Here is a 12,406-nt window from a genome sequence, read left to right as displayed (position 1 = left end):
AAGGATGTCTTGCCACAGGGGCAATCTGAGCTTTCAGCATAACGTAATTCTTCCAAGACAGCAGGATAGGACCAATTCATTTTTACAACCCAGCTGACAGGAGCAGGATGCTAAAGTTTACATTGGCACAACCCAGATGCCACTTGGGAGAGACCCATCACCTCACTTTCCCCATGTCTAACAAAACATCCGGAACCCAACCTTACCATGGACCTCAAATTCTCTTGAAGATCGCAGATGTAGAAGCACTTTCTTTCCTATAATCACCAAGAGTATTCACCCTAAACAGTCAGCACACCAACCTCCAATCAACTAAGAATAATCACTCTGCAAGATAAGAACATTAGGAACTTTCCACAGTATACTGCTTCTTCTAATGAATTCCCCTGCTCCCTGTGGAATAGAGAACTACCAGTGCAAATCACAAGCACTGCAAGAAGTCCAGCCATCCAACCTGATCAAAAATGTGATCACTGGCACAGAATGAGGAAATTCCAACAGCACAACCAAGTCTGGTTCCGCTCAGGATCCCTCCAGGCACCTTCCCCAGACAACTACAAGTTTTTGTGACAGAGACAACTCACACATACACGAAAACTATATGTTCCTCCCAAGGCAGCCATATTACCAAGAACCATCAATTTCAGTAACCAGGTACTCTCACCCTTTTAGCTAGGAATTCTCAGTCTGAGCCTGAAGTTCACCCCTACACCCAACAAACTACCATATCTGCAGTTCCAAGCCCACACATGTACAAGTTTTTGCAAGGTTCATGATAATAGAAATGGGAGCTCTCCAAATCTGTAAGTAATGAATGTGCCTTACAAAACTGACTATGACAGAACATACAGAAAAACACCCTCTTCCAGGGAAACAATGCAGCTATAACATCACTCAGGAAAGACAATTTAGTCATTACTACTAAAATAGATAAAAGAAACTCAATGGTAGTTTTAATGGCAAGGACTATGATGCCAAGGTATAGATGTAATTTTTGGACCTCCAAAATCCAAAAATATCTGACAAGAACAGTTCAAAACAAATTCAGAACCAAACTCAATTTTCAGCAGAGTTCGATGTACTCCTGACACCAGCATTACAATTACCGGTGAGTTGCACCACAGTTGCCCTTCTGTTGCCACATATAATCCGGGAGAGCCTTTGCTCACCTTGAGCATCGATGAACCGTGGTCGTCCAGCACTTCGCTGGCGGTTAGTGGGTTCCCCCTCCTCAGACGACTTTCAGTAGGTACTAACCACAGCTGACCTTGAGCACCACATCAGCCGTGCCGTTTCAGATATGCTCTGACCCAGTCATCTGACCATTAAAATTTGGCCATTGTCAAACTCACTTAAGTCTGCTGCCTTTCCCATCTGAGGAACAAGAGTAACACTGATTAATGGAACTCAGTATCAGATGTTTTTTATACCATGTCCCGACCCGCGCCATAGTTCACCAGCAGTTGCGTCGATTTGCATAACGACTCGCCGGTCATAATGATTTGGCTCATCGGTGTATGTATGGTAGCATTGCAGTTCATAAAGAGGATTTCTCTGCCAGGTCCATCATCAGCAGCAAAAACATCCACAGCAAGCCACTGCCATTATTGATATCTTGTCAGTTACCAACTTGGCTAGTTACCAAATAACTTGTCAGTTACCATTTGAATTTAATTTTGTTTTTCATTATTTTCTTTGGAATTACTTCCGCAGTGAGTCTGCCAAGCATATATGTTTTCTGTCAATCAGTTTTCTTTGTGGGTGCATTAGAGGTGGTGAAATTTAATTATAACTATTCATTATTTTGTGCCATGCATTAAACATGTAGCAGTACATTTAATTTATATCTTAAGAAAATTGATCCATTAATTTATCCAAAATGAATTAATTTCATGGTAATAATGCTAAGTACAGACAGATCAAAAGTAGATTTTTATAAATGAGCAAAGTTTAATACATACAATATGCACACATATAAACAGGTATCTATTTTAAAAAATATATACAAGAACCTACCTGGTCTCATTTTAATACTAAGATTTTCTCTAATTAAGGCAAAGAGTGTAGTAGTGAAATTAACTTTTCCTTCTTCATTTAATGGCATATTCATTCGTATTAATTTCTGGGAAAAATCAATGAAAATGATATATTCAGCTGAATTAAATTCTATTTTATTAAAATAAAAATATTCTAATAATTTCAGTTATTTTTCAAGGGAAATTATAATATGAAGCAATGATATCATAGTACACATAACATATTTCGGTACATGCATTTGCATTAAGGAGCAGTTTATTAGGTATTCCACAATCATTTAAGGAATCAACTGCTCTGTCAGAAACAGTATCACTGTCTACATCAACTATACCAAACTTGGTAAGATTCCATATGATTTTGTGTATGTGTGATAATTCAATGAGAAAAATACCACACAGTTGGTACGTTTCTCTGGGGTTACTTCTACCCATATGCAGTACTTTGCATCTGTTAAACTTCAGTTGCCATTTCTCTGCCCATGTGCCCAAATTTTCTAGATCCTGTTGCAGTAGCAACACTGCAATTACTGTTATTAACAACCCTGCCAACCTTTGTATCATCTGCAAACTTTGACATTAAGCCTAATATAGATTCATCAATATCATTGATAAAAATACAAAACAACAGTCGGCCAACAGCAAACCCTTTGGGACTCCACTAATAACATTAGCCCATGAAGAGTAGCATCCATTGATTACCACTCTCTGTCTTCTCCCACTCAACCACCCTTTTATCCATTGTAGCAACTAAATCTTAATACCATACTGCTCCAATTTGTGCAGTAGTTCTGCATGCACAACAGTGTCAAAAGCTTTCCTGAAATCCAAGTATATGACATCAAAATTATTTTTTTCATCCAGTTCCTTCGTAATCACATCACAGTATCCAATCAAATTTGTAAGACAAGACTTTCCCTTAACAAACCGATGCTTTGTCTGAATTATTACTGCAGTCTTGTGTAGATCCTGCAATGCATATTTAACCAGTTTGGCTAGAAATTATATTCAACTTATATAATGCATGCTTACAAGAGGGCTGTTTCCAGAGTGTGGAGTGAGTGATAAAAATTTTATTAAAAAGTCCAGATAAAGATGTTGCATGTTGTAGAGCTAGGAGCTAGGATCATATCATACAGTTTCACTGCTTCCTGTGATGGGAAAGGTCCTTGAAAGGATGATGATGAGGAGAGTTAATGAATTATATGTATCAAAAGAATTGCAGTCAGACAACCAGTTTAGATTTTGAAGGGGCAGTTCTGCAGAGGAAGCTTATTTGAGTTGGTAACCCATACATTTGAGAAGTATATTATGGGCATGTGGTAAATTATATAATAATAATAAGAAGAAGAAGAAGAAAGAAGAAGAAGGAGGAGGAGGAGGGACGAACCTGCATACCCTCACTCACCTGATGTACATGAATGACATCAAGCTCTACTTAGGAACCGAGAGGCACCTCCACCAACTACTCCAGATCACCGAAGAATTCAGCAATGATATTAGGATGGAATTTGGTCTAGAGAAATGCAAGACCCATGGATTGCACCAGGGAAAATTAGTTAACTGAAACTACCAGCTGTAGACTGGTAAGGCGCCTCCGTAGCCAGGTGGGAAGGAGCAGCAGTGCATAGCACATGCTTCTTGATTAGTCCGGGGTTCGAGCCCGTCACCACCAAATATGGAGGATGCGGAAAGGTCAGGGAATGACCACCGCATATCCCGGAGCAATATGGCCTTAGTTGCTAATGCTCCTAAAAAAAAAAACCAAAAAAATGTAGACTGGTAAAGAGATCGAAGCCATGGCAGAGGGAGAGGCCTACAAATACTTAAGGATGATGCAGGCTCAGCAGTTACAGCAGAAGGAAATTAAGGCCTGCCTGACTGAAAAATACCATCAGAAGCTCAGTCGCCTGCTGAAAGCAAAGCTGAATGGAGGGAACACAGTTAAAGCCATAAACACCTATGCAGTCCCAGTGCTAACATACTCCTTCGGGGTCATAGATTGGACTAACACCGAGCTGGAGGATATCATGAGAAAGATAAGGACAATGATGACCAAGAGCCGCCAACACCACCAGAGATCTGCTGTGGAGAGAATGACAATTGCCCGGGAAGAAGGAGGAAGGGGCCTGATACACCTCATTCAGCAACAGAAGACAGCGATAGTTAACCTGAAGGATTACTTCCAGAAACACACAGCAGCACTCTACCAGGCCATAAGCAAGACAGACAAGCGGTATATCCCACTCAAACTAAACGAGGAGTCTTCGACCAGCCAGGAGGTACAAATGAAGCTAGAAAGATGGGCAGAGAAGACACTCCATGGCAGACACTACAATGATCTCCATCAAGATCACATAGATAAAATTGCTTCCAATGCATGGCTCATGAGCGGGACGCTCTTCCCCGAGGTTGAAGGATTCATGCTCACCATTCAAGACCAGGTAATCCACACCAGGAACTATAGAAAATACATTGCCAAGGAGCGCGGAGTGTCCAATGACGATGCCACCTGGCCTCAGAAACGATCCAACACATCACTGCAGAGTGTAAGGTGATCACCCAGACCAAGTACACTCATAGACACGACCAGGCAGCCAGGATAATACATCAGAAGCTAGCAAGGAAATACCAGTTGATCGAAGAAGGTGTACCGCAGTACTAGAGACCCCAACCCACAAGCTGTACTGGGACCGCGCCATAATAACGGATAGGACAATCCTGCATAACAGACTGGACATAACCCTTGTGGAAAAGAATGAAAAGGCTACCTATCTGATTGGCAAAGCGGTATCCAACACTGGCAACCTGCAGAAAACTCATAGAGAAAAAAATCAGGAAGTATTATTATTATTATTAGCTGTGTTGTGCAAGGAAGCCTGAAGCTGAGATGAAGATGATGAGAGAGCCTTGTTGATCAATTCGGCCCTGGAAAGTTTGTGCAAGGCTCAAGGGGTAGAATTTTTTTCAGCCTGGACTGTACTTGTTAACAGGAGAGATTGCTTCTACAGGGATGGGATACACTTAAATAGAAAGGGTGCAAGAACATTTGCTGATGCTATCGAGGCAGTGTTAGGTGGGTCGGAAAACTGCTAGCTTGGGGGGAGACAAAGACAAATAGATTAACAGTAGCCACTGGCAGAAATGAAAGAGATTCTTGCACTGCTTCTATTGGAATGAGCAGAAGCCTGAAAAACAATATGCAGGATATTTCAGAGACTGCTGGAAGTCATTGCGGTACAAGTAAACACATGGGTTGTGTTAGGGTAGCTAAGAATAGAAACAGGTGCATGTATACTTGCGTGTACACCAATGCTAGGAGTTTAGTAAATAAATTTGATAAATTTGAGGTTTTGCTCAAAACATCAAAGGCAGATATTGTTGGGATATCAGAGACATGGTGTCACACAGATATAAGGAATGCAGAACTGGAATTTGGGGAGTACAACGTCTACAGAAAGGATAGACAGGATAGGAAGGGAGGAGGGGTTATGCTATTAGTTAAAAAACACATAAAATCCAAGGAAGTGAAGCCAGTCGACATCGATGGACAGGGCAGTGTCGAGTCAGTTTGGTGTGACATAAGCATGGGTAAATCAAAATTGAGAGTAGGAGTGTGCTATAGGCCTAATGACTCTGATGAGTATAATAAGATACTGTACAGGGAAATAGAATGGGACAGTAAATCAGAGAGTCTTATAATGGGGGATTTTAATTTCCCAGATATTGACTGAAATTTGTGGGTTGGTCACTCACACACTAGCAAGGCTTTTGTGGATTTATTGGATGATTGTTTTCTACACCAGCATGTTCGGGAGGCAACTAGAGGGAGTAATACTCTTGATCTGTTTATCAGTAGTGATTCTTCATGCATTAAGAATCTGCAGATAAAGGAACCACTAGGTGGCAGTGATCACAGTGTGCTGAAGTGGGATTTACTCAAGGAGGTAACTACCATCAGAGGTAAAGGGAAGGGTTTTTGCTTTCGTAAAGGCGACTATGATGGGCTGAGACAGTATTTAAATTCTATACAGTGGGACCAACTGATGATGTTACCAACAGCAAATTCAAAATGGGAAGTATTCAAGGAACTAATCTTGGAAGCTACCAGGCTTTACATACCAACCAAGAAATATTGTTCAAGGTTCAGGCCTAAATGGTTGTCAGATGAACTAATGAGACATATGGCAGAGAAGAAAAATGCATGGAATACATACAAATTAATGGGTGACATGGAAGCCTATGATATATATAAGTTGGTCTGTAACCAAGTCACAAAGGAGATTAGGCAGGCAAAGGCAGATTATGAGAAATACTTGGCAAATGATGCAAAGAAAATCAGAAAAGAGTTCTTTACCTATTTAAACTCAAGAAGGAAAGGGATGAATCAGATTGGTCCACTGGATGTTGATGGTTCAACAGTTGAGGATCCTGCTCAGGTGGCTAACAATCTAAACGAGTATTTTGCATCTACATTCACACATGAGGAGTTATTCAGGAAGGGGAATGTCGTAGGTGAAGTAAACATTGGCAGTGAGCTAGATGATTTTCTAATAACTGAGAGGAAAGTGGAGGAGAAATTGTTGAGGATACACATAAAAAAGGCACCTGGGGTGGATGGGATCTATCTAGTTATATTAAGTTTTGCAAATTACAGTGTCTGGAGACTAGGCATCGGTGAGGTGATTTGATAGAGGTGTATAAGGCTTTGAATGGCTTGAGCATGCTCAATGCCAATGGGATTCTTTCTCTTGCTCAGAATAATCACCCGAGAGGGCATAAATTCAAATTGAGGAAGGACGGATGTCGGATAGATGTGCGGAAATTTGCCTTTAGCCAGCGGGCAGTTGGTTTGTGGAATAGACTTCCATCACTTGTTTTTGAAGTTGATAGCCTAAACAAATTTAAGGCTCAGCTGGACAGGTATTTCGAACGAACGGAGGAATGAAATGGGAGTAGTGGTTGTGCTTTTTTTTTTTTTTTTTTTTTTTTTTGGCTGATGCTGAATAAGCTTGCTTTCTTGCATCATATGCCTCTACTAATGCTAATGCTAAGCTTATGTTGCACCAGCCAAAAAAAATTCGAGAGTTACCCTGTGTGAGAGAGAGAGAGAGAGAGAGGGAGAGTGAGAAAGTCAGAAGTAGAAGGGAATCACCAAGAAAGAGAAGATGGTTGTTTGTTTGTTATTTGGTTATTAGGAGCATTAGCAACTAAGGCCATATTGTTCCGCGGATTATGTGGTGGTCCTTCCCTGACTTTTCCGCATCTTCCATATTTGGTGGTCGTGGGCTCGAACCCCGGTCTAATCAAGAAGCATGTGCTACACACTGCTGCTCCTTCCCACCTGGCTACGGAGGCGCCATTCTGAGTTAAGATAGATTATGAGAGTCGAATGGAGAGTGAAGGGAAAGTTACACATATGGATCTTTGTACCTATAGTTCTGTATGCTGGAGGTGCATGGGGGTTACGGAGTGCAAAATAATGCTATAAGAAGATATCTTGTTTCTGCACAGAGACCTGCCTCTTTGGGGGATAACCAGAGCCTGTAGGACCACTTGTAATGAGCCCTGCAAGTGATTGCAGGTAATGAACCTGCCATTCTATTGGTTGTTAAGAAATATCTTGAGTAAGCATCATTAAAGAGTAAACCAACAGAGTTGACAGGCACTGCTGCCTGCCCCAAATAATAACATCAGCATGGAAGGCAGAATTTGAAAAAGGAAAGAAAAAGGTGAGAGAGAGAGAGAGAGAGAGAGAGAGAGATAATTTGGCAAGAAAGCTGGTGTGGTTCTGAAAAGGGGAGGGTCTTATATGGCTTCCTGCCTGATGTAACTAAGGTTAGAGATACTCGTGATAGCCTGATCTTGGCTTGCATGCGACAATGTTAATTACTGGACACAGACTTAGAGCCAGACTGAACGAGTTGATTGCCTCCAAATTGTGTAGTTGTGGTGAAGTGAAGCATATACTGAGGAATGGTAAATAGTTATAATGACCTTAGAAGGGAATTCACATTTAAAATGGGTGATGTAGATAGTATTGAGCCAAGTGGCATCTTTGAAAGCATAGATGAAAATATGGCTTTTAAGAAATTTATAAAGGCGGTATTTGTAAGGCAGCAGCAAAATTTTAACTGAAAATTATGATATTTAATGTAAATAGTTGCATAAGAATTTTGTATATAGCATATAAAGTTTATTTATATAATTTTAATTGTATACTTTTGCATTTTTGAGGTTTTTATTGTTTATTTGAAGTTATATTTTTAATGTACGGCAGAGCATAGTTATAAGATACGTAGAGTTGAAGTTTAGCGAGACTATTGCAGGAGTTGTTGAGAGACTAGGAGTGGCTGTGTTCACGTAATCCAGAATTTTTAATCCAGCTTCTTGGAAGTACAAATGTGATTTATGTTTTTTTTTACATTGTGATATTATGTAATATAATATGAATTCTATACAGTAGTAACCTGCCTCCCAATGGCAAGGGTGCTAACCCTATCACTAAGTCTAACTGATTAGTCATTAACTAGATGTTAAGAGGTCACATATATAAGTTTAAAATTTTGTGTATAAATTTTTGTGTTGTTATTGTGTTAATGAGGCCTTAACATGGATAAGCCGATGACTTGGAAATGTGGAAAACAAGTAGATCAAAAATGAAAATTCTCAGATCCCTAATTTTTGGGGAAAGCTAGTTTGTATATTTAAGCATACTGGTTAATTTGTATAAAAAAGTTGTCTCAAGGTTGTTTTCCAAAAATAGTGTTTAATATTTAGTCATATTAGTAAATAAGGTTGTAAAGGGGGTTGGCCATTCCAAATACAGCTTGGTTTCCATTTGTTCACCTGTACTGAGATTTTTAAGAAAATTATATTGCCTCCACTAACTCATCAAATTATTGTGACTGTATTGAAAGAGTGCACTATGGTTGTAATCACAGATCATCAATAAGTTCTTTACTTCTGTAGCTGCTGCAAGCTGATAAGTTTTCATTGAAATTTTTTCGTATTTTTGATAAGTTAACATATTAATTTATATTTTACAAATAGATTAAATAGGCTTAGTAGTGTTCGTTAGCATATTTTTTAAAATTTAGCTAGTGACTATTGTAAGTTACAACTCGCTACTCTTACCGCTATCGTATTGGTGTTTCGGCTGGAATATCATAGTGTAATCAGTAGTGTGGAAGAATAGTAGAGTTTTAATTGTAATTAAGTATTTTGAAGGTTTTAATTACTTTTTGGGCATATATCTTTTGTATTTAACTAAGGATAAAACTGATTTAGCATTGTGATCATTATGGTATAATATAACTTGATAACGTATATCTCGAATTTCATAGCTGAGGTATAACGTAAATGTATACAGCGGAATATGTAATACTGCATTAGCTTAGTATAGGACTGTATAGTCAAGTATAGTGCAGTAAATTAATCAATTAAATTTATTAATTTTATTAATTTTCATTGTTAATTAATTAAATTATATTTAAACAGAAGTCATGCCCCAGAGCAGCAAAGCAACATGCACAAAGTAGCAGGAGTGCTGTGGCTTGGAGAGAACAGAAGGGGGTGATTCTCCAATGCATCACAGCCTAAAGAAACATGCAACTTGTGAAATGTTTGCAGAACTTTCTGGGATGGGACATGATGTTGCAAAGGGGATGGATGTCTGTGTGTGCTCGATGTAAGCAGTGTGAAGAAGTTAGGGACAAACTCAGCATTGTTATGGGCCTCTATGAAAGCTTGAAGGACAGGGTAGATGCATGCCCTCGAAGGACTTAAATTGGGGGACTCATGAAGGTCTCTCAGCTGCCCACATCAATGCCAGAGCTTGCACTTGATCATCACAACACAGCGGCAACTTTCAGGGCGGTATGCACTGGCCCCACAGGAACTAGTTATTGTCGGTGACTCTATTTTCAGGGAGACAGGAAATTATATTGTTCAAAAAGGATAGGTAGAATAGGACCAGGGTATGTCTGCCATGGGCAAAGGTTGATGACGTTGCAGAGCAGATATCATTTTTTAAGGACAAAAAGAATGATATTGTTGTACATGTTGGCACTAATAACATTAAGAGTAGGAGATCTGCAGAATAGCTTAACAAGTACAGGTCAATGTTGAAACAAAAGTTGCAAGTTAGGGTAAAATTTGAAAGTGTCTGCAATTCTGCCCGAACATGATGGGAGGGAGTATACGAGGAGAACCTTTTCCATCAATTCAGCCCTGGAGAGATTGTGCAAGGCTCTTGGTGCTTAAATATTCTCAGCGTGGTCTGTGTTTGTTAACAGGAGAGTTTCTACAGGGATGGGATACACTTAAATAGAAAGAGTGCAAGAATATTTGCTGATGCTATCAAGCAGTATTAGGTGGGTCAGAAAACTGGTAGTCTGGGTAGATTCACAGACTTGAATTAACTGTAGCCACAGGCAGAGTTGAAAGTGATTCTTGCACTGCTTCTATTGAAATGAGCAGCAGCCTGCAAAGCAAGGTAATGGGGGATTACAAGGGCTGCTGGCGCCTCCGTAGCCGTGTGGGCAGGAGCAGCAGTGCGTAGCACACGCTTCTTGATTAGACCGGGGTTCGAGCCCATGACCACCAAATACAGAGGATGTGGAAAGGTCAGGGAATGACCACCACATATCCCCCGAGCAATATGGCCTTAGTTGCTAATGCTCCTAAAAACCAAACAACAACAACAACAAGGGCTGCTGGGAGCCGTTATGGAACAAGTAAATACATGGGTTACATTAGGGTAACAGAGTAAGAATTGGTCTATGTATATTTCCATGAACACCAATGCTAGGAGTATAATAAATAAATTTGATGAATTTGAAGTGCTGGTCAAGACATCAAAAGTGGATATTGTTGAGATATCAGAAACGTAGGGCCACACAGATATAAGCAGTGTAGAATTGGAATATGGGGAGTACAATGTGTACAGAAAGGATGGAAAGAAGGGATTATGCTATAAGTTAAGAAACACATAAAATCCAAGGAAGTGAAGCCAGTCGACATCGCTGGACAGTGCAGTGTCGAGTCAGTTTGGTGTGACATAAGCATTGGGAGATCAAAATTGAGAGTAGGAGTGTGCTATAGGCCTAATGACTCTGATGAGTATAATAAGAAACTGTACAGGGAAATAGGGTGGACCAGTAAATCAGAGAGTCTTATAATGGGGGATTTTAATTTCCCAGATATTGACTGGAATTTGTGGGTTGGTTATTCACACACCAGCAAAGCTTTTGTGGATTTATTGGATGATTGTTTTCTATATCAGCATGTTCAGGAGGCAACTGAGGGAGTAATACTCTTGATCTGATTATCAGTAGTGATTCTTCATGCATTAAGAATCTGCAGATAAAGGAACCACTAGGTGGCAGTGATCATAGTGTGCTGAAATGGGTTTTACTCAAAGAGGTAACTATCATCAGGGGTAAAGGGAAGGGTTTTGCTTTCGTAAAGGGAACTACGATGGTCTGAGACAGCATTTAAATTCTATACAGTGGGATCCAACTGATGATGTTACCAACAGCAAATTCAAAATGGGAAGCATTCAAAGAACTTATCTTGGAAGCTACTAGGTTTTACATACCAACTAAGAAATATTGTTCAAAGTTTAGGCATAAATGGATGTCAGATGAACTAATGAGACATATGGCAGAGAAGAAATATGCATTGGATACATATAAATTAATGGGTGACATGGAAGCCTATGATAGATATAAGTTGGTCTGTAACCAAGTCACAAAGGATATTAGGCAGGCAAAGGCAGATTATGAGAAATGCTTGGCAAAGGATTCAAAGAAAAACAGAAAAGAGTTCTTTACCCATGTAAACTCTAGAAGGAAAGTGATGAATCAGATTGGTCCACTGGATATTGATGGTTCAACAGTTGCGGATCCTGCTCAGGTGACTAACAAACTAAACGAGTATTTTGCATCTACATTCACACATGAGGAGTTATTAAGGGAGGGGAATGCCAGAGGTGTATTAAACTCTGGCAGTAAGCTGTATAATCTTGTAATAAGTCAGAGAAAAGTGGAGGAAAAATTGTTTATGCTTAACATAAGAAAGGCACCTGGGGTGGATGGGATATATCCAGTTATATTAAAGGAGGCAGCAAATGAAGTAAGCAAACCCTTAACCATAAATTATGAGAGCTTCTTTCGACTCAGGGGAGGTACCCATAGACTGGAGAAGTGCAAATGTGAACTCAATTCACAAAGGAGGATAAAAGGCTGACACAAGTAATTATATACCTGTGAGTTTAACTTCTGTTCCAGGAAAATTAATGGAGGCACTGGTTAAAGAAGCACTGCAGGATCATCTAGACAAGACTTCAGTTATAGCTCGGACACAGCATG

At 39.8% G+C, this 12,406-nt stretch overlaps 1 protein-coding gene across 1 annotated transcript in view; it reads right to left on the bottom strand.

The window, feature by feature from the left end:
• LOC150080869 (voltage-dependent calcium channel type A subunit alpha-1-like) overlaps positions 1-12,406 on the bottom strand; it is a 1,489,217-nt gene that overhangs the window by 258,148 nt on the left and 1,218,663 nt on the right. The window contains exon 38 of the mRNA XM_090381686.1: positions 2,017-2,122. Coding sequence (XP_090237812.1) covers positions 2,017-2,122 — 106 coding nt within the window. The remainder of the gene's footprint in view (positions 1-2,016; positions 2,123-12,406) is intronic.

This window comes from Mastigoproctus giganteus, chromosome 9 (genome assembly GCF_048544385.1).
Source record: "Mastigoproctus giganteus isolate SK-2022 chromosome 9, ASM4854438v1, whole genome shotgun sequence".
Lineage (NCBI taxonomy): Eukaryota > Metazoa > Arthropoda > Arachnida > Uropygi > Thelyphonidae > Mastigoproctus > Mastigoproctus giganteus.
Note: the sequence above shows the minus strand (reverse complement) of the source record. Positions and strands in the feature narration are given on the sequence as shown.